Genomic DNA, 23,887 nt, shown 5'->3' with positions numbered 1-23,887 from the left:
AAAAAATAGGGATCACTTAATAAAACTCTATCACATGTATGCATTAATGTGGAAAAACTGGGACAAACAGCCCTGACCAGGCCTGGCGATGGAGCTCAGTGACAGTGCTGGCCTAGCATGTACAAGGCCCTGGGCTCCATCCCTAGTGCTGGGCAGGCAAAACTCTTCTCTTACTATTTTATATAGGATAAAAATTTCACTGTATGTTCTTGATACGAAATATAAGATGGAAAAATAAAAGGAATCTTAGCAATTTCTCTTTTCGAGAGCAGGGAAACATCAGTCAGCTGGGGTAAAGTGTTTTCCAATTTTTAAAGAGAAAACACAGTGGTAAAGTGAAACAAAATGAGAACAAATTCAATATATCAAATTTCCTTGATCAACCAGTCCCTGCACAGCTGACATGTCAATCTGGAGAGCTGATTTTTAAATGTTTCTGAATTCAGTTTCCTTATGTGGGTTCAGAATTAAAACAGGTAAAGGAAACGCTTTCACCGTGCACGGCTCTGGATAAATGTGAACCCTTCCCTCTCCCTCGTCTTCCTTCATGTTACTTCTGTTACAGGGAGGGAGAAGAGATGAGGAGTGAATATGAACAAATTATATTTCATGCTTTTGTGATTATGTCAAAGTGTATCCTAATGTTATGTATAACTAAAGAATCAGTTAAAAAACTTACAGGTCAGCTTTATAATACATTATAAAATTAGGTGGCCAATACCTAAAAAATACACCCTCACCACTTCCTGCACCATAGCAGACACAAACAGCTCTTCTTTAGTTAAGCCCACACTCCTCACAATGTGCACCGAGTGCCTACCACACACCAGTTCTCATGCCTTTCAGGGTCAGGGCATGGCATCCGGGCCAGTCCTGTGCTTTTATATAATGGCACATAAATTCCTAAGGTACAGTTGTTACAACAACAGCCACCAGGAGAACTAAACCAGCTTCCCTTATGTCCCTACCTAGTTCAGCAATCTTCTGAGCATAATTTTGTCAATGACATAGATTTGCCTACAGGGAGAGAATATGCTAACAAAAAAAGTTAAGATGTTAATGAATAATAAGTAAATGTGAATGGAATAAATGAACATTGTTAGATACGAGGCACCCATAAAATTGATTAGAAGTAATCAGTCCAGGGGCTGGGGATATAGCTCAGTTGGTAGAGTGCTTGCCTCACATGCACAAGGCCCTGGGTTCAATCCCCAGCAACACACGCACACACACACACACACACACACACACACACACACACACACACAGTAATCAGTCCACCCCCCTCCCACGTTCATGGTACTATAGGAATTCTTGCTGAAGATTAGTTCCTCCCCTGCCAACTGTGGCTCTCCCCTTTCTCCCAGCCTGGTGAGGAGCATCATTCCTACTCAGACGACTCAGGTGGACACCCAGCTGTCATCCTTCCCGCCTCTGGCTTCCCTCCCTACTATGTTCTGACATCACATTCTGTCCACTCTACCTTCTAAATAGTCCTCAAAATGCTCCTCCTCTCTGACCTCTGCCTACCACTCGGTCCTACCTGGATCAAAACAAGAATCTTCTGTTTTCTGCTCATTCCCCAGAAGTGTGAAGTTTTCCAAATGGCAGAAGATTTTTATGCTACTTACACAGCTGAAAAAGTACATCCTAAAGTGACGAGTCTTGACAGACTGATAAAACGTTATATATTAGTCCATTTTCCACTGCTGTAACAAAATACTTGAGACAGGGGACTTTATGAAGAAAGGGTTTATTTAGCTCCTATTTCTGAAGGTCCAAGAACATGGCACCAGTTCTGCTCAGCTATGGTGGGGGCCTCATGACAGATGGCATCACAATGCTGACAGTACATGTGGAAGAGATCACATGGCAAGAAAGAAAACCATAGACCTGGAACCAGTCAGTCTTGTTCTTTTATAAGAACTCATTCTCTCAGGACCTAACCCCACAAATCCAACATTAACCTCTTCTGAAGGTGGTGCCCCCAGTGACCTCACCACCTTCCCTCTGCCCCACCACCTCTTAATATGGCCACAGTGAAGAGCAAGCATCTGACGCGGGAACCTCTGGGAGACCGGCTCCAGCTACAGCCAGACCACAGCGCTCTACCGGAGAATGTTAGTCTTTGCCAACACGTGTTTCAACACACTCACCAAAACATGAATACGATTAAAAATTAGAGACAGACTAGGATACAAGTGAATTATAATTTATATACATATAAATATGTATATATTTATATACATATAAAAAATGAAGCAGCTCCTGACATCAGGAACTGACCTTTCACAGCTAGACAAATTATATGTAATATATATTATAATGTATTATATTTTTATTGTTTGCTACCACAAACTGGAATGACACGGGCCATTTTATTCCATTTGGCATCGTCTCACAGAGTATCTGCATTCAAATGAGTTACTGTGTGACTAAGACAAAGTGATGCAAAAACAAGGTCCCCAGGCAACCCTCAAAACCAAACATCCCCTCTCCCACTGAAGGAGTGGCGCCACTTCTAGCTTCTCCCTCGGCCTAGTCCGCCTGCACTACAAATAAGATGTGTAGATATCCAATCACACCGTGATCCTGCTCCTGACCCTGCTTTCTCAGACCCGTCCTAAAGTCACCAAAGCCAGGCCTAAATCCCACAAGAGGTCTAACGCCCTCTTCCCACGGTGTCTTCTAACACACAAATTGCTCACTGCAAAGAGTGATAAACCCAACTTGTTGACCATACGCATGTTCCCGACAGTCTTTGGCTGAAGAGAATTAAGATACACATATACATTTTTTTCATTCTCCCTCTCCTTTTTTGCCTAAGAGATTGAGGAGAAATCATTTTACAAATTTTGATCATGACAATACTCTATACAGAGGGTTTTCTTTCTGCACTGAAAGAGGACGAATAGAAGTGTAAAATGTCTATGTAACCTAGATATTTTCAAATATGGTACAGAATAGAAAGTCTTTCTTCAATATCCTTTAAGACTTCCCCCAGTGCCAAGCACCATGATGCATGCCTGAAATTCCAGCAACTTGGGAGGTTGAGGCAGGAGGATTACAAGTTTGAGGCTAGCCTCAGCAACTCAGTGAGACCCTAAGTAACTTAGGGAGACCCTGTCTCAAAAACAAAAATGAAAAGGGCTGGGAATGTAACTCTGTAGTAGAGCACCCAATCCCCAGTACCATTAAAAAAAAAAAAAAAAAAAAAAAAAAAAAAAGATTCCCTCCAGTGGTGTGGCTATGGCTCCTTACCACTGACATCCATTCAAAGACACCCTGCACTATTTCTACTTCATATTTAGCACATTGACAAACCTTCTACAGTTATGTAATACAACCTTGATATTCGTGTAGGAGGCTATTAACTTTCATCCTTACTCAACCAAATGAGCTTCCTATTGAAGAGGCAAGAGGCTATTAAAAGCTACAATTTCTCCAATTTCTTGCTCTCTGAAAATCCTCCTCACCATTTCCATCTGTGCCAACTCATCCCACCCCCTCCCGCTCCTCAGTGATGGGGATGCTCTCCTCCTTTTTAGGAGGACTCTCCCCTCATGCTGAGAGGCTTTGGGGCCATTCTTCTCCCCCTAGCTAGATAGCCCTCCCTACCAGATTGTAGAAGCATTTCTCACCTTAAACAAAGCAACCCTCCCCTCTCTCAGCTCATCCCACTCTGCCCGATGTGCTTTTGGCTTGCCTGCACTGCTCAGGAAAGACTGGCACTTACCTCAATTTCCCACTTTGTCCCCATCTCCATCCATGGAAATGGTTCTTAAACCACAGCAGCTTCTGGCTGCAACAGTGCTCACCTGATCCCCAAGCATTTCCCTCCTGACCGCCATATGCAAAGCATGTCCTAACTTGATCTGGTATCTTCTAAGAGACTGGACAGCAGGCTTGACTCCCTTCCTGTCTGTGATCCAGTTTCCTCCAGTTTACTCTCAACCCTACGGCCACACCTGCACAGTGTGCTTCCTCTTCGCCCCTCCAGGCAGCCCTCATGGCGGTTGCATCCAGACCCAGGCTTCAGTGGTCACCTGTATTCTGAAGACTCAAATAATGAAGGCATCTCTTGCCTCGACCTTTCTCTCATGAGTTCAAATCATAAAACGTCTCTATCCAGGTCATCTATGGGTATTTCACATGCTACTTTGCCTAAACTAACTTCATGCTCATTGCCACCCTGACCTCAAACTCCTTTTCTGAATCCCCAGCTTACTGAATGAAATCACCATCTATACAGTCACTGAAGCAGAATCCAAGATTCCCACTTCTCCACCTCCTTTCCCCACATTCAATAGAATGGCAAACCTGTTGACTTTGGTAAAAACACCTGCTGAAATCAAGTCACTTTACTCTTTTCCTGTACCCAGGCCTCATCCATGCATCTTCCACAAAGCTGTCATAGCAAGTTTTAAAAATGTAGATCTGATGTCCTTCGTCTTGCCGCTGCCCTTTTAAAGACCAAACTCTTCAGCACATCCCATACTTCCAGCCTTATCTCCCACCACTTCCCACAGATTCCTAAATTAGTGTCTCTTGTAGTCCATTGTGGGTTGCTATGACAAGATACTTGAGGTTGAGAACTTCTTAAAGAAAAAAAAAAGGTTTATCTGGCTCATATTTTGGGAGGCTGAAAATCCAACACGGGGTGGTCCAAACCAGTTGGCCTCTGGGGAGGACCTCATGGCTTTGTCACAACAGGGCAGATGGCATTGCGTGGTCAGAGCTCCCCCCACCCCCACTATTTTTGGTGGTATTGAAAAGTGAACCCAAGGATTCACACATGCTAGACAAGCATTACATGCTCAACCTTTTTTACATTTTATTTTGAGGCAGGGTCACCCCATGTTGCCCAGGCTGGCCTCAAACTTTGTGGTCCTCCTACCGTAGACTCCCAAGTGGTTGAGATAATAGGTGTACCATCGGGATCTCCTCTGAGGGTAGTGCCTCAAAACCTGACCATCTCTCTCAAATGCACTGGGGAGCACATGAGTTTTGGTGGGGACAAACCACAGCAGTGTCATACTGATGTATCTGAAATTTTCTTCCCAACTTATCAAATCCTCTTATCCCTATTCCTACCTATTTATTCCATGCAACCTTCATCCTCTTTTTTCTAAACTGTTTTTTGTTTGTTTGTTTTAACTAACCATCAAAATTTACTGTCCTTGGCAAGGAGATAAAGCAATAGGAACTATCATACACTGAATGGATTTTAAATTGGTGCAATCACTTAGGCAAAGCAGGTTGGCATTATCTAGCACTTAGTCACCAACACACATCCTGTGACCCAGAATTTGATCAAGGAAAAAAAACCTGGAGAAATTCATGCACATTGGCATAATACATACACACATTTACAGAAGTACTGCACTGCTTAACAACCAATGACAGTCAATCTACATGTCTAACAGGAGGAGAAAGGAGACTGACATACGTTCATATATACATAGATATATATGTGTATATATGTATGTATATGGAGGAGTATGTGGTCATTTAATAGACTACCATATAGTAATGAAAACGAACAAATCAAAGTTATATGCAACAACTTGAATGAATTTTATAAACAACTGCTAAAATTTGGATCTAGAATGTCCCCCAAAGGTCCATGAGTTCAAGGCTTAGTTCCCAGCTTGGTACTATTGGGAGGTAGTGGAACCTTTAAGAGGTGGGGCCTACTTGGGAGGCCTTCTGGTCATTGGTAGTATGCCCTTGAAGGGGGTACTGGAACCCTTCCCCTTTCTCTCTTACTTCCCAGCCACCATGACGTGAGCAGCTTTGCTCCATCCACCATGACTCTCCACCAGGATGCACTGCCTCACCAGAGTTCCAAATGAAGCCAATCAACCAAGGACTGAAACCTCCAAAACTGAGTGAAATAAACCTTTACTCCTTATAAATAGATTGTCTCAGGTATTTTGTTGTAGCAACAGAAAGCTGATTAACAGAACAATGGTGAACAAAAAGTGACAAATGAATACATTCAGTGATATGCTATTTCTATAGAATTCAAAATAAAAAAACTATATGCTGACTAGGGATGCCTTCATAAGTGGTAAAAATATAAAGAAAAGCAAGAGTCAGGCTTCTGTTATTTTGGGGGAGAAAAGAGTTGTAACTGGGAAGGGACACAGGACTAGTTTCTCAGATGCCAGCAAAATTCTATTTCTTGTCATGGTTGGTAATCACAAAAGTGTTAATTCACTGGGCTATGCATTTGTTTTATGAACTGTGTATATGTTATATCTCATAATTTAAAATAAAAATTTTAATATCACATCTTAGAGGGTCCTTCTGTACAATGAGCTTACAATATATTAATTTCTCATTAGCATTTTTTATCTATGACTAAAATAAAAAAAGTGTACGAGCCATTCTTTATCTTTGTCTCCTAGCAGTTCTTAATGGAGAATTTCTTTAAAAAAGGCAGCCGATTCTGCAGCATAAGCATAGATGCCCAAGCCTCACCGCAGTTCAACTGAAACAGAATCACTGGAAAATGAGACCTGAACACGTGGGCAAGGTTTTTTAGCTTCACAGGCGACTTTGAAAACAATCTCTGGTTACAAAGCCACAACCTAGACTGGAAGTTCCTTCAAAAGACTGTACCTTCTTCATATTACTATCACCTGGCAAATAGTACCTTGCATACAACAAGCTCTAAAAAGATATTTGTCAGGCTGGGGATGCAGCACAGTGATAGATTACTTGCCTAACATGCACCAGGCCCTTAGTATCAAAATGAAACAAATGTTTGTCAGAGTAATGATGAAATTTCATTATTTCCAAGGTAAACATTCACAATTAGGATTTGCACTGTTTCTAGTTAAACTGTGTGCACAGTACAGTTATTTACACAGAATGATCTTGGGAGGCTCCAGGTCCAGCTCTTAGAGAAGCTCCTGCATGGTCTGAGACACTCTAAGGTCATGTCGGATTGTCAAAAGGCAATAGGAGCCAAGTGCAGTGGCGAATGCCTGTAATCCCAGTGGCTCAGGAGGCTGAGGCAGGAGGACTGAGAGTTGGAAGTCAGCCTCAACAACAGTGTGGCACTAAGCAACTCAGTGAGTCCATGTCTCTAAATAAAATACAAAATAGGGCTGGTGATGTGGCTCAGTGTCCGAGTTCAATCCCTGGCACCCCCTGCCCCCCAAAAAAAGGCAACAGGAGGGGTTGGGGTGTGCGTGCTTAGCATGAGCGAGGCCCTGGTTTTGATCCCCAGCACCCCTTAAAAAAAGTGATAAAAACCTAGGAAACAGGGGCTGGGGAGATAGCTCAGCTGGTAGAGTGCTTTCCTCGTAAGCACAAGGCCCTCAGTTCAATCCCCAGTACCACAAAAAAATAAATAAAAAAAAATAAAAAATAAAAAAACCTAGGAAACAGGCATCTATGAAAGCTAACAGGAATAAGAAATGCCTAGTACCTATATATCTTTTTCCACTATTTTTTTTTTCCAGACCACTAGAACATCAAGCATCCAGGGCATTTTGTAGATTAATAAATGCAATGTGCCTTTTAATCAACAGAATGTGTGTGTATATTTACATACATGTTTTCAAAAGCTACTTCACAGCAATTCCTCAATGTGTGAGGATCCTGTCAGATTATTAAGCACTCATCAAATGTATGGTCTGCAAGGACTTTCTCCCATTCTGTAGTTGCCTTTTCACTCCACGTCTTCGCTGTGACAAGCTTTTCAGTGTGACGTGGTCCCACTTGTCTATTTTTGCTTTTATTGCTTATGCTTTGCTGGAGGGAGGGGTTATATTCAAGAAATTATTGCCACACCCAATGACATGAAGTTTTTCCTCTGTATTTTCTTCTAGGAGTTTTATAGTTTCAGGTCTTATATTTACATTTTCAATCTACTGAAACTTTTTTTTTTTTTTTTGGCACAGTGTAAGAGTGCAATTTCATTCTTTTGAATGTGGGCAGTTTTTTTTTTCAATGCCATTTGTTGAAGAATCCGCCATTCCTTATTGTGTATTCTCACACTCTTACTAAAGATCACTTGGCTGTGTGTTTGTGGGTTTGTTTCTGGATGCCTATTTTGGATGCCTATTTTGTTCCAATGGTCTGTCTGATTTTATGCCAATATTACATTGTCTTAATTACCATATCTTTGCAATATATCTTCAAATCAGATGTATGAGGGCTCTAGCTTTGCTCCTCTCTCTCTCTAGACTAATGGGATTTTGATAGGAATTGTACTGACTCTGTACTTCACTTTGGTGAAAATTTTAACAATATGTCTTTCAATTCATGAACACAGAAAGTCTTTCCATTTCCTTGATAAAAGAAAGAAAACAATGTTTTGTAGTTTTTCATTCTCTTTCACCTTCCTGGTAAATTTAATTCTAAGAATTTTAATGTGTTTTCACATGGGATTGCTTTAATTTTCTTTTTAGATAGTTCATGTTAGTGTACAAAAACAACTCATTTTTATGTTGATTTTGAATTCTGTAGCTTTACTGGATTCATCTATTTTAATTTTTGTGATGTTTTGGGGTTTTCTACATAAAAATCATGTCATCTGCAAACAGATAATTTTATTTCTTCCTTTCTGATTTGCATGGTTTTACACTTCTTTCTCTTGCTATAACCTCCAGCACTATGTTGAATATTTAAGTGCCAAGAATGAGCATCCTTGCCTTTTTCCTAATCTTAGAGGAAAAACGGTTTTTCACCTTTGAGTATGATGTTGACTGTGGGCTCTTATGGTCTATTATTTTGAGATGAATTTCTTCAAATCTAGTCTATTAGCATTTTTTATCATAAAAAATTAGAGTTTTATCAAGCATTTTTCTGCATTCTACACCTACTGAAATGTGATTTTTATCCTTCAATCTCCAAATATACATAAGAAATAGCAAAAACTTTAAAAAATAACCCAATTAAAAAATGAGCAAAGGATTTGAACAGACATTTCTCCAAAAACAATAGGCAAATGACCAACAGGTATATGAAAAGATATTGAACTTCACTAGTTATCACACCAATGCACATAAAACCACAATAATATATCAAGCCATTCCTATTAGGATGACCAGCATGTGGGGGGTGGGGGGCAGTGGCTGAAGTGTAACAAGTATCAGAGGATACAGAGAAATCCAAACCCTATTATACCATTGGTGGGAATGTAAAATGGCAAAGCTGCTATGGAAAACAGCATAGAGTTCTCAAAAATTAAAAATATAACTATCCTATAATCCAGCAATTCTACTTATGGGTACACATCCAAAAGAAGTGAAAACAGGGACTCAGTCAGGCATGGTGGTGCACATCTGTGATCCCAACAACTTGGGAGGCTGAGAGAGGAGGAACACAAGTTGGAGGTCAGCCTCAGCAACTTAGCAAGATTCTGTTTCAAAAAGAATTTAAGAAGATATATAAGGGGCTGGGGATGGAGCTCACTGGTAGAACACACCTGTGTGCAATCCCTAACACAAAAAAAAAAAAAAAAAAGAAAGAAAGCAGAAACTCAAGTATTTGTAAGCCCAATGTTCATAGTAGCAGCATTATTTACAATGGCCAAGATGCCCAGAGATAGGTGAACACAAAGAAAATGTGATGTATACAAACAACAGAATACCATACAGAGTACCATTCAGCCTCAACAAAAGGAAATCCTGCCATGTGCAATAGCATGGATAAACCTGAAGCCATACACTAGATGAATAAGCCAGATACAGTAGGGAATACTCCATGGTTCCACTCACAGTAGATCCACAGCACCAAATTCAGAATGGAAAGTAAAATGGTGGTTTCTAGGGGCTGAGCAGAGGGGGAATGGGGAGCTGCTGTCCCACAGGTATAAAGTTTCAGTTATGAAGATGAGTGAGTTCTAGAGATCTGTTCTACCACACTGTGCCTACAGATAATGATACTATATTACACACGTAAAAATCTGTTAAGAGGGTAGATCTCATTTTGAGCTTTCTTACCCCAATTAAAAGAAAAAAAAAAAAAAAAGCAGCTAGTGCTAGAAATGACAAATGGCTACCTGCAATCTTATATATAGGAAATTCCAATGTCCGCAGTATTAGCCTACTTTTCTATCAGTTACTGTAGAGTCTCTCATTAACTTATTTGAATATTTACATTAGCTGCTCAACATCACTAATTTTTTTTTGGGGGGGGTACTGGGGATTGAACCCAGGGCACTGTGCATGCAAGGCAAGCACTTTACCAACTGAGCTATATCCCCAGCCCCACTAACTAATTTGAAATGATAAATGATCCTGACATTTGTGGCAGAAATTCAGTTTCACAAAATTTGGGTGCAAACTATACCTAACTCCTGGAGTGGAAGCAAACACTGAAAGAAAAGTCTTTTTACAAACCTGAAGTGCAAAGACTCTTCATGCCTACAGAAAAAGACAGAGAAATAAGGTCAAGCAGAAAAGGCAAGACAAAGGAAAGAAAACCTGGGTAGATACTTGAGGACTAGGGCAGATACTTGGGATCTAATAACAACAAAATCTCAGGAATCTAAATGCTTTCCAAACTTCCAAAACTAAGGAAAAAACTGCTTCCAAAAGAATGTAACCAAGGAAAATAAATTTGGGAATGTCTGCATCTCCAAAATGGTCCAAAGCGTTTCAAGTGCAACATTTGTGAGATACTGGGTGGATTATATTCCAATGTGCATATCTCCACCCAGAGCAAGATGAATTCCCACGCCCAGCTGGCTAAGAAAACCACAGAGTGGGGGAAAAAGAAGACCGATTTATTCATCTGTTTTGGCAAACAACTTAACTGGGCTTCCTAACCAAATGCCACAGTAGCCAAAATTTAAAAACTAGTGAAATCTCACAAAATGAACTGTTCTGGCCTGGATATTGCTCACTCCATCATTTGCCATGTCTCTGATGTTCGCTGTCACACTCACCTGCAGAGGACATGAAAGGAGACCTTTGATCTGAGACATGTGCTCCTTCAACATACCGGAAAACAAAGGCTGAACAAAATCACCTCCTAAAGTCACATTCAGCACTCCGGTCCATGATACAGTCCACCAAGAAAGGGGCATAGAAGCCACTTCGAACATGCAAATATGAAATGTGTATGTCCACACATCCATGTTTCAGCAGAGTAATCTGGGACAAGTTTAACCTGAGACCAAAGAAAAGTGCTAAAAGCGAAAACCAAACACCTATCCACAAAAAAGAAACTGTCTCCAATCTCTCGATAGGCTTGAGTCTAGAGATGAGATCCCTGATCTGCCTCTTTGCTCCTCACAGCTGACCCAAGCACATTTTGTACTCAGAGTTCACCATGGGAATTTTAATTTTGCCCTATTTTGAGGATAAATTTTTTAAAACATTTTAAATCACCCCATTCTGGAACATCTAACTCAACAACTGCTTCTAAATGAAATACAGCCATTCCACTCTGTCCAAAGCCCCTAATCTTTGGGTATCAAGGGGTATAGCTTTACCAGGAGTTAATAAGGAAGAAGTGATCTTAATGTATGTAAAAGTCAAGTTCACAGCAAGTTAAGGCCTGAGGACATAATTTTACTCTGTAGGAATAAAGACTTGTTAACAGTGTAAAACTGACTCATTACACAGCATTCTGAAATACAGCACACCACCAGTACTATCGTCACACTGGGAACACCAATTTAGTTTGAACAGTACCTGTAGCTTCATATTGCTATTTTAAGTTTTTATTGGTTACACAGTTTTGTTGGTTTTTACAGTGTCACTTTATTTGGACTGTATTGGTGTGTAAGCATACCTTTTATATTTATAAACATTTAAGTGACAATGTAAATTAATCAAGGCGATACCAGGATTCTGCTATTTAAATGTGGGATTTGTATAATTTTGGGGTTTTCTGTTGGTCACTGGATGCTGAAACCAGAGAATTGCACAAGCTAAGCACATGCTCTACCATGGAGTTACACCCCCAAGGACTGGTTTTTTAAGTGGCCCAAACATTGCTAAAGTTTGAGAAACAACTGCAATCTCTAGTTGGATAGGAAGAATAACACCTAATACTCTATAACACAGGAGGATAATGATTTGCAATTAATTGAATGTTTCAAAATAGCTAGTGAAGATTCTGAAAGTGCCCAACATAAAGAAATGATAAATGTTGGAGGTGACAGACATGCCAATAACTCAGATCTGACCATTACACATTCTACACATGTATTGAAATGTTACACTGAACCCCAATATGCAAATTAGCACCAATTATATATACATATGCACGTGTGTATGTATGTATGTATGTGCATGTATATATATATATAAACACTGCAACCTACAGGATAGAGAGATCTTCAAATTGAAATGTGACTACCTAATAATATTTGCCAACAAATTGGTGCATGATTGATACAGGGTTATAGAGTCAGTCTTTTCACTTAAACACAGGTAAAACTTTCCTCAACAAAGCTTGTTATGATTGGGATCTGGAACCCCAAAGGCTCTTGTGTTGAAGGCTTGGTACCCACTGCAGCAATGTTCAGAAGTGGGGCTTTGGGGCTTGGATCATGAGGGGTCTGGTCTCATCAGTGGATTAATTCTTTGAAAGCTAAGTGGACTTCTGGGAGGGAACAGTCCTGCCCTGGGGTCTTTCCCTCTCCACATCCTGGCTGCCATGAGCTGAGCAGCTTCCCTCTCCTTGACCTTCCACCATGATGTTCTGCCTCACTTCAGACCCAAAGCAATGCAGCTGGCTGACCATGGACTAAAACCTCCAAAACGGAGCCAAAATACCTCTTTCCTCCTTTAAGTTGTTTATGTCAGGCATTTTGGTCCCAGCGATGAAAGCAACTTCTGGGGACCTCAGCGTGACACTTTCCTCCTCCATCCCTCGATCTCACTCTAAGAGGGAAGGTCAGACCCCAGTTTTAAGCAAGTACTAATGAGACTGACTTAAAAGACTCAGCGACAGTGATGAAGGATTCATAAACCAGGTGTATGTCCAAGAAAAAGAAGTAATGATGTTTAAGGGATGAGAGGGAACAGAAAATAGTAAAGGAAAGGATGTTCACTAGCTCAAAATGTCTACCATGCAGCTGTACAGGAGGAGGAAGAGGTCTGGCCAAGAAGCTCAGTGACAGAGTGCATGCTTAGCACAAGCAAGGCCCTGGGATCAACCCCCAGCACCAAATAATAAAAAAAATTGTAAGGAGAATAAGGCTTATGTGACTTCAAATGTTCCCAGCATAGAGGCCAAAGGTTACAAGGACTCATTTTGTTGTAAGATGCCAAAGACCACTATCATTTATTAAGAAGACCCACACTGCACATCAAGATCTGCTAAGGGTTAAAGACATTTTAGGATTCATGTGGAACTTTCTAGCTACTGGCTTTGATTGCTAAAATAGTAAAACACAAATAGACATTGGGTTATTTCTCCCCCACAGGGTTAATGAACCTGAGCATAATCAGGCTGAGTTTCTACAACCTCCTTTTTCTTTTCTTGAAGAAGTTAAGCAAAGGTTTTGGAAAAGACAATGTCAATCACAGAATGATAAAGAATCACATTGTTATTAGGTTAAAATTAAAGCACTCTCAAGTGTGTAAAACATTCTAAAGAAGAGAACAAGGATCATATGTCTGTCTACTGTGATACATTTTGGTTGCAAGTGATTAAGAAACAAAAGATAACATAGTAGGTCATCACTGTAGGCTATTTTAGTAACTTTGAGATGTTAATGTTACAGAGTAATAAAACATATATAAGTTGGTCTCAGCAAACCAGTATTCTCCCATTTCTTCAGTCTATCAGGTAAGAAACGGGTACAGAACCTCACACAATCACTGCACACAAAATATCTGGTAGTAAACAGTAGGTAGCACTGCGGGGAAGAAGAGAATGGGGACTAGAGGAATCTGGCTGGATAGGATCTCTGAATTCTTAAGGTAGTGGCTGACCTCACCAGAACAGACAAAAACAAGTATGGGGCAGAAGAGGGTAGGGATGGGGAAAGGACCAGCCAGATTCCTTCAGGCCCCATGGGAGAATGAAGAACACAGCTTGATAATCACTGTCCAAGAGAATCTAATTTTCTTCATTTCATATCACAGGACCATAAAATATCCATTTTCATAGCTTAAAATCTCATGAAATATTGATCTTGTCTTGTAATTTCCAAAGTATCACTGTATCATGCTGTAATCTCATAAATGCTTTCCTGAAATACTCCCTTTTTCCCCCTTTAGAATTACTCCTCAAATGAAATTTTCTTTTCCCTATTACCTCTGGAAAGGGATTATGCAGCTGTATTAAAGCACATCTCATTTTTCTTAAGGAAATGAAGAAGACAATGAGATCTGCAGACTGTATTATGAAGAGTTGTTCCCTCCACAATGGTGAGTTAGCACAGATTTTCCACAACTATTAACCTCTCCCTCCCTGCAGGGACTGGGGATTAAACAAAGGGAAGCTTTTTCTCCCCCAAGTTTTTTTGTTTGTTTTGTTTAATTTTGAGAAAGGGTCTCCTTAAGTTGCCCAGGCTGGCCTCAAACCTGCAATCCTCCTGTTTCAGTCTCCTGAGTAGCTGGGGTTACAGGTGTGCATCATCGTGCCTAGCTCCAACTACTTCATCTTTGGTTTAGATAAAAATACTATATCTAGGGACCTCATTCAAGCTGAATTTATACAATCCCTTGATCACCAAGAGACTTAAAGGTAAATTTATTTTCTGAGCCATCTAATCAATGAATTGATAGTGTGTCTAAGATCCCCAACCTCAGACCCAAAATATTACTAATTAGACTACAAAGCACAGATGACAAAAGAAATATAGCACAAGTAGAGGAACTCAGGCTCTGGCTGCAGTGTCCATTCCTCCCAAGCCTCCTACATCTCCCAGCCAGGGTGGCCCTCCTGTCCTGCCTTGTCACCACCTCGTGTACAGCATTTATCTGAAACTGCCCTGTGTGTTTATGGGTCATTTTCTCTCTTCCCCCAAATTGTGAGTTCCAAGAGGAGCAATGCCTGGCACACAGTGTGCTCTCAATTAGCAAGTATTCTAGGACCAACTGCCCAGAAGTCTGAGGGAAGACTTAAAGAGGGCCTTGAGTAATCCAGAAGTCTGGCAGGTAAAGAAGACTTTGCAGATTAGAGAAATGCAAATTAAAACTACACTGAGATTTCATCTCACCCCAGTCAGAATGGCAATTATCAAGAATACCAGTAACAAAAGCGTTGGCAAGGATGTAGGGAAAAAGGTACACTCATACATTGCTGGTGGGACTGCAAACGGGTGCAGCCACTCTGGAAAGCAGTATGGAGATTCCTTAGAAAACTTGGCATGGAACCACCATTTGACCCAGCTATCCCACTCCTCGGTTTATACCCAAAGGACTTAAGATCTGCATACTACAGTGATGCAGTCACATCAATGTTTATAGCTGCTCAATTCACAATAGCTAAGCTATAGAACCAACCTTCAATAGATGACTAGATAAAGAAAATGTGGTACATATACACAATGGAATATTACTCCACCACAAAGAAGAATGAAATTATGGCACTTACTGGTAACTGGTTGGAACTGGAGACTATCATGCTAAGTGAAATAAGCCAATCCCCAAACCCAAAGGCCAAAGGTTTTCTGACACACTGGATGCTGACTCACAATGGAGTGGGGAGGGGAAGGGAGAGGTTCACCTGATTGGACAGGGGAGTGTGGGGGAGGGGGGAATAGGAAAGAATGAATCGGACATAACTTTCCTATGTTCACATATGAATACATGACCAGTGTAACTCCACATCATGTACAACCACAAGAATGGTAAATTATACTCCATGAATGATATGTCAAAATACATTCTACTATCATGTACAACTAAGAACAAGATTTTTTTTTTTTTTTAAAGAAGGCTTTGCAGACCTAAGATTCAATGTTAAACTGTCACACAGAAGCTACTGACTTCTTATGCAAATATTTCTTGGGGTTTAAATTTCTCAGCTCACCACAAATGTTCCAAAAACAGTTTATTATTTTTTAAAAATCCACTTTTGGTGGGAGGGGGAACTAAGTGGTGGGTTCTTATACAGTCATTTTTACTTCAAAACTCTCTCAAACTCTGTATTTGAGGGTCTTTAAAGACACCAAACAGGTGCAATAAACTAGGTTTGGCCTAGAACCTCAGGTGCTTGACTTTAGAACCATATTTTTCTTAGATGTTCAAGTTAACTTCATAAAGGAACTAAACTATCACTCCTCAAATTACCAAAATTAACTCACATGCCAAATATCCAGCTTACCTACTGTTTACTAAGGGATAAAAGGTAGAAATAACATGACATTTTACTTTGGAATGTGACAAACAGCAAGAAGCAGCTGTGACTCTGGCTATTAGCAAATGCTTCTACAGAGCCACAAACTCCTCCTCTAGCTTGGTAATAGGGCATCTGCAGTTTTCTGAAGGACAGGTTCTGGACAGGGAAAGGTGACCCAGGCCAACAGACACTCAGTAAATTACCGCTCAGGTATGAAAAGGGTACATGCCATGAGACCAAAAGGGACCAAACCTAGGAAGGGGATCTGCCAACCTCTTATTCTACTGAAAAGGACACCGAGGCCAGGGAATTGAGGTGAAGTTTCTCAAATCCAGTTAGCGGAACCCAGCAAACTTGATTTAAACAGGCATTGTTTCTAGTATCCTTTATCTCTTCAAGACATCAAAATTTTCCAAACCTAACCAAAATGCTCAGAAGGGAAGACAACTCATGGAACAGAAGCAAGACCAGGAATTCTGACTCAGCCCTGCATAAGAGAACCTCAGATGCCCTCAGCTGGCTCTTAGACTACTCCAGGATAGGCAGGTTTGTAGCTGGAGACAGCTCAACTCATTTTCCCAACACTGACAATTAGAGGGTCTCAGTCCTCCTATAAAAGGAGGTCCCCATCCAGTAGTAAAGAATAAATAGGATTACAGGAACATACAGCATCGATTCAGCAAAATTAATTCAGCAAGAGGGTGGGGAAATCAATAAACTGAAGGTGCCTGATGGCTTAGTGCAGTGCTAGAACACTAGAACAGCTTTTAGTCTCCCAAGATGCTCAAGGTCAAGGGCAGAAGGAAAAAAAAATCTGGGTCATGCAAATTTCTTTTGTCATTTGAGTTCAATGGCACTCTGAGGGCTCCAGATTTGCTGTCTTGAGCCATCACTTCCTATTCCCTGATGAGGATTTAGGAAAAAAGTGTCTCCTAGACTACAAGTTTCATGGGATGGAAGATGCAGAGAAGAGAGGAACACAATGGCATAAAATACTGTCTATGAGTCTTTATTAAATATGACAAAGTAGGAGAAAACCCCAGTTAACTAAATAAAATAAAACGATTTTGAAGACATGTGCAATACTACAGACCTGCTTCTACTGATCGAAATAACTTCACAGATATCTGATTGGTTCTTCTACAGGATCAATCTGACCCTTTGAGCACATGATTTTAAATAAAACTTGAAGCTATTTGCATTCTGAAAGGATATTAAGCAATGATTGTTATTTTTTGAAAAATGCATTACTATGAGGTATTTCACCCACCTTGTGGGAAACTCAAGAATTAGATCTATTGTCAGGGAGAATTCTATTACCAAAAAAAACCACAGAACAGACTGCCCATAGTTTCTTCTTTTGCAGTAATTTTATTAAAACTGCTTGAAACAAGTGGGCAAAGCCACAGAAACATTTGTTCTGCAACTATGTTATAACAATACCATTATTTATTGAATTATAGTATAATTTGGAGTGTACATAGTGTTTTTCCTAAATCCCCACCTTCCAAATATTAGGAAATGAATGATTTGAAGTAAATTTGTTAACTGTGAATTTGTGGTTGAAACTATAGTTTAAGAATTAGACCCAGTGGGCCAAGCATCCCCTTTGTAGTGACAACAGACTACATATATAATTGTACTCTCATTAATGCAGAAAATAGTCATTCTGATCATCTCTATCATAGTCATCTTAGAAGAACCTTAATTTTATGTAGTAAATACACTGTTAAAATTATCAGAGGATATATCAAAATTGTTGACCCTCCTGAGACACACCTGGAATAGTATCTAAACGAGAAGTGAGTAACAAAGTGCTTAAGCAATAGGCATTGATTGTCTGGATCCTTCCACAGGGCTGCAACTCTGATCTTGGGTCAATTAGAAAAGTACTCAGTTTAGAAATATCTAGGCAAATGTTGCTTTTAAGTACTTATCATGATTAAGGAAAGGGATACAGTCCTTTTGCTATTACATCTTCATTTCACTTACACTGCTAGAAAAATCTTCACCTCCTTCTGAAAGTCTTTAAAATCAGAACACACTACTGACCAAGAGAATGTACACAGAGACCAAAGAAAACAATTTCAGCAGTACTGTCCTCCAGCCAGAGCAAGGAAAACTTCTGATAAAAGCACCTAAAGAGAGAAACTTTTTTTGGTACCAGGGATTGAACCCAGGGGTGCTTAACCACTGAGCCACATCCCCAGCCCTATTTTGTATTTTACTTACAAATGGGGTCTTGCTGAATTGCTTAGGGCCTCACTAAGTTGCTGAGGCTAACTTTGAACTCAATCCTCCTGCCTCAGCCTCCCAAGCTGCTGGGATTACAGGCAAGTGCCACCATGCTGGGCAAGAAACTCAACCTCTACATATGGCTACATGAGACAAGGAACTTGTTAAAAGAGGAAACTTAAGTTTCCTTACCTGTAAAGTGGAGATAATGCCTTCAGAACATAATAAACTAGCATGCTGAGATAATATAAGGAAAACACCTGGCTCAATGATCAGTTTCCTCCCTATACCAAGCCAAAATTGCTATGACTACTGGGAATGTGCCATCTGCATTAAGATAGATGCATGGGCACTAACTCCATGAAAATATGCAGTCAGCACATACTTGGGTTGGGCCTAATCTTTCTGGTGCTGTTTGCAACTGCAAACATGTTCTCAACTACTAGTAAAGTTTTTCTCCCTGAAAAGAAAAAAAGAAAATAATGTAGGAATTCAATAATGATCCAACATACAGCCAACTAAGTCCCTTTGAGTGATGCATGGTGGTCATGCCTGGTATACTAACTTATAACAGGCCTCAACTATTGATTCCAATAGCTTCTATCATTCCAGCTAGGTACTCTCATTAGGGGAGGAAGCAGGAGGGACTGACCTTGATTCATCAATTAAATGTGGAAAACCCTTAGCACAGTGGTTCTCAGTCTTGGCTGCTCATTAAAATCACCAAGGGAGTTTTCAAAATCCTAAATGCCCAAGCCACACCCCAAACCAATGACATCAGAATATCTAGGGGTGGGAGCCAGGCATCTCTACCTTAGAAAGACCTCATCATGATCCAAGATGTAGCTAAAGTTGGGACCTCTGTCCAGGATCAACCCTTTTGATCTCAAGTGACTTCTGCAACAAGACAACCCAGGAAAACCAACCTAGAGCATTTCACGGTCTAGCTTCTGAGCAAGGCAAGCACAACAGGATGCCATGCATAAAAACACTACAGGTGCCTGCACTTGGGGTCCACACCAAGGGCTAAAGAGTTTATTAAGTGGGAGATTGCCCAAGCTCAAGGGAGAGCCATGTTTTCAAACAGTTTGCACTTGAACAAAAAGAAGTTACCAATCTCAAGAGGTGCCACCAACGTCTAATTTTGCCTTTGATCATTATGATTTTTTTTTTTGTTTTCTTTTTTTAAAAAAAAAACAAGTATCTTAAAAAGGAGAGAGTACGTGTGGGCGTCCCCTCCACCCCCATACACACAGCCCACAGGGAAGCAGAAGCATGCAGTTCCCCCGGCCACCTAGAAAGCGCCCCACGGGCTCCCTTCTGCGCAGGGCGGGCGGGCGCGCTCTGGCCCGCGGCCGCTGCACCTGCCAGCGCGCTCAGCCGCACCTGCAGCGCGGTGCCCGTCCCGCCTACCTTCCAGCAGCTCGTCCAGGCTGGTGACCTTCCGGCTGCCGTCGATGGTGTAGATGGTGCGGACGCCCTGGGGCAGGTTCACGTTGTCCGACAAGGAGCGGGTGAGCTCCATGAGGAGCGCATCGAAGGACCGGAAACGGTCGCTGGAGATGGCAAAGACCAGGCCTTTGAAGTAGCGGTCCCCATTCCGGTAAAAACGCGCCTTCTTGGCCTTCTTCTCCGAGCTGAGGGCCTGCAAGGTCCGCGTGCGGTAAAAGCTGCAGTGGGCGCTGTGCGCCGGGCTGGGGATGAGCCCGTTCCCCTTGGGGCCCGAGCTGCTGCTGCCCCCGGAGGAGCTGGGCGCCCCTCTCCGAGACCCCGGCCTCGGCCTTTTGTCCCGCTCCTCAAAGTGCTCCAGCTCGATACTCCTGGTGCTGGCCATCGCGGCTGCTCAGAAAGCTTTCCTCAAAAACCCGTTCCAGGCAGCCTAGAGGCAATGCGAGCAGCGGTGCAGGGACGTCCGGCTGCGCGGGGCCTTAAAGCAGCGGCACACCTGGCTCGGGCATCCCGCCCTCTCCTCGCAGGTGAGGCTGCTGAGCCGCGGAGGCGCCGGCCGACCCACGCCCCCACCTAAAAGTGGCTGCAGCTTGGAGCTGCCCAGCTCATTGTCCAGCGCGGCTTGCTCCGTCCCTCCCGCCAGCTGGGGAGTCCCACGCCCCCCCAAGCGCCTCCTCCACCGGCCACGCCTCACAACTCCCGCTCGGGAGCCGGTCAGGAGCGGCAAAGTTGGGCCGCCCAAGGCTCGCCCGGGGTCCGCGGGCGCACACAAAGCTCGGGCGCCCGCCGCGGCTCGCGTCCGCCCACCGCTCCTGGGAGCGCCCAGGGGAAGGAAGGAAGGGGAGGGGGAGGGGAGCGAGCGTGGGAGAGCGCCCGGCCCCGGCCTGGGGACGCCGCGCCGCCGCCAAGTGCGCGCCCAGGCCCTGCCGGCTCCGCAGCGCGCGCCGTCCGGGGCTCAGAGGGCGGGCAGGGCCCTTCCTCCCGCCGCGCCCGGCCCTAGCGGGAAATAATGCAGCCCTCCTCCCACGCAGCGGCGGGCCCAGCCCACCCGCAAGCATCCGCGGCTGGCCGGCTGTCAGGGCCTGAGAGGGCTTCTTGCCCCTCAGGGAGGCCAAAACCTCCGGGAGAGGGCGAGGGGAGCCGATGGGAGGGCCGGACCGGCCGGCGCGGGGGCGATGCAGCGCGAGAGGAGCGGCTCCTCCTGGGTCCTAGGCAGCCCCGCCCGCCTGACAGCTACTACCCGGCGCAGCGCGCTAATGGGCGCAGCCGCGGCACTCGCTCCTCCGCCTGGGAAGCGTAAACGCGCAGGCCAAAAAAACTACAAAGGAAGGAGATTCAAGGGCAGGGAGCACATCCCCTAGCTCGCCTGCCAGTGAGAAAGCGAGGCCAGACCAGGACAGAAATCCGAAACAGCGTTGAGTTTGGGCACAGGATTTATTATTATTTTTTTTTGCAAACAACAGATTTGTTGCTTTATTTAAAAATTCTTTGAGAAAACAGCCTTCACTTCCCATTGCAGATTCGCTAATATGGCAGGTTCAGTGGCTGAGTGATCAAAGTTACTGGATTCTGAGGGACATATTCAATCAACAAATATTTATTGAGAGTATGCCATGTGCTAGGTATTGTTTCCATCACTGAGGATGCCGGAGCCCAGGAAAGGGAGGTTCCCTGCACCCATCCCCCACTCACGCACATTAGGGGTATTTTACGTCAATCTGAGCTTCTCTCGAAGAGATCTAATATTGGTAAACACCCATCATACTGAAAGTCTTATTTTAGTAGTAACCGGTCAACAGTAAAAGCATGTTTCCAAAGATTAGTTATTTCGGTTTTGCCATTGGAGAAACAAGAAGCTCAAACATGGTCCCAACCTGACCCGTAAAACCTTAGGTTATTCAGAACTCCGGTTCTTCCGGTGGCCCTGCCACCGGAATTCCAAACTGACCATTAGGGTAGAAAGGCATAAAAACTCTTCTTGGAATGAGTAGAGTCCTGGAAAAGTGTGAGTAAGATAAGAAGGAAACGCATACAACCACCTTCAGCATCTTCGAAGTCACTCCATCCCACTCCCGCCACTGCCTTGCCAGTTTTCAGTTCCAGCTGGGGACACACCTGGGCATACATGACTTCAAGAACCAGGATAAGAACGTGCTGGGAAGTCAGAAGAGAGCTGAGCCTTGAATGTAGTTTTTTCCAGAGGAAAACCCTGAAGTATAATTAGGCCCAGCCATGACAGGCCTCAACCCAGATGAATTTCTGGGGATAAGCTTCTCCAGCTGGTTTTTTGTTTTGTTTTGGGGTTTTACATTTATTTGTTTTGTGTTTGTTTGGGTATCCCTAATGTATAACCAGGGTTTCCAAACAGATTGTAACATGAAATGTCAAAGAGATCAGTGCTTTTCTCAAACTTTAATATACTTCTCTGTCATGCAAGATTCTCATTAAAATGCAGATTCCAATTTAGTAATTCTAGGGTGAAGTTTGAGATTCCACATTTCTAACAAATTCCCAAGTAATGCCAGCGCTGCTGATCTTGGTACAAAACTTTGAGACAAGGAACTCAATGACAAATTCCTTAAGATAAGGTTCCATCTAAATGCAAGTAACTTCAGAGTCTACCAACTTTGTAAATGTCTTAAGCTGGGCAGTTCATTTGTTCTGCTATCAGTATTTCTTGGTGGAGGAAAGACCTAGAAATCTATTTCTGTAGTAATGAATTATCCCAAATTTAGTGATTTGCCACAATAAACATGTATTATCCCAGTAGTTTCAGCAGGTCAGGAATCCAAAACAGTTTACCTCAGAGTCTCATATGATTGCAGTCAAAGACATTGACTAGGGATGTAGTCATCTGAAGGTCTGATTGGGGCTGGAAGGTCTACTTCCAAGATGGTTCACTCTCTCACAGGAAGTCTATAGTTCCTTGTCATGAGCACCTTTCTCTAGGGCTGCTTGCCTCTAGAGCAAACATCCATGATACAGCCTTGGAAGGCATAGCATATACTTATCACTTTTATAATAGCCATAACAGGTTATGCACATCAGCCCTGTTCATTGTGGGAAGAAAGAACCATGGTGTGACAAGTTAGGAATCATTCAGGTCATCTTGCCATCTGGTACCACAAGCTTCAATCCTTTAATCTTTTTTTTTTTGTGTGTGTGTGTGTGTGTGTGCTGGGGATTGAACCCAGGGCCTTGTGCATGCAAGGCAAGCACTCTACCAACGGAGCTATATCCCTGGCCCTAATTATTTAATCTTCAGGGTGGTGATAGATAGATAGGTAGATACACACACATACGCACCTTTTCGCATTCAAGGATCCTTGATAAAATGTTTGGCCCTTTTAAAATAGTGAATGTAATTATGTAATATGGAACATTTTAACATTACTACCTAACACTATTTCCCTAAGATGACTGCTTTTCAACTGGGATGGGGAAAGAAGATGTATTTATAAAGCTGGTACTTAGTTTAAAAAATACTCTGCATTTATTTGTTGGAAGAATCTTATCTGTTACCCTCATATAAGAATTAAGACACAATCATTTTACCTTAGCTTACTTAATGAATATGATATATATCAAGACGCAGGTGGCCAAATTTTGAAGGTTTATTCAGGAGGCAAAATAATAATAATAATAATAATAGTAGTAGTAGTAGTAGTTTTGTCATTTCAATTCTAATGCACACAAACTTTGAGGGCTCTAGGGAGGCAATGACTAATGAATGTTGGTTGCTTCATGATTTAAAGGGTATAGAACCAAAGCAGATTCTCATCTTTCATGCAATTGCAGAATTTGAAGAAATTTAACTGGCAATTCCTTTGTTGAGCTTCTCTCTCTTTTTGTTTTCCTCCCTAACAGAGATGCACCATCTGATTTGCCAATCATTCATCCTTCCAGAGATGGTCTAATTCTCTTTGGTGGCTGG

General features: G+C 42.3%; 1 protein-coding gene across 6 annotated transcripts in view; it reads right to left on the bottom strand.

Moving 5' to 3' along the window:
• Dclk2 (doublecortin like kinase 2) overlaps nt 1–21,063 on the bottom strand; it is a 149,298-nt gene extending 128,235 nt beyond the window's left edge. For 2 of the 6 annotated variants that reach the window (XM_047566926.1, XM_047566928.1), the window contains exon 1: nt 19,918–21,038. In XM_047566926.1, coding sequence (XP_047422882.1) covers nt 19,918–20,338 — 421 coding nt within the window. In that variant the 5' untranslated portion in view covers nt 20,339–21,038. Of the gene's footprint in view, nt 1–19,917 lie in introns of all 6 variants that reach the window. The other 4 variants (XM_047566929.1, XM_047566930.1, XR_007110540.1 and 1 more) reach the window with 3 other exon arrangements.
• Between the last annotated feature and the right edge of the window lie 2,824 nt (nt 21,064–23,887).

The sequence above is a fragment of the Sciurus carolinensis genome, chromosome 10, assembly GCF_902686445.1.
Source record: "Sciurus carolinensis chromosome 10, mSciCar1.2, whole genome shotgun sequence".
Taxonomy (NCBI): Eukaryota; Metazoa; Chordata; class Mammalia; order Rodentia; family Sciuridae; genus Sciurus; species Sciurus carolinensis.
The sequence above is the reverse complement of the archived record's forward strand: the minus strand, read 5'-3'. Positions and strand labels throughout refer to the sequence as shown.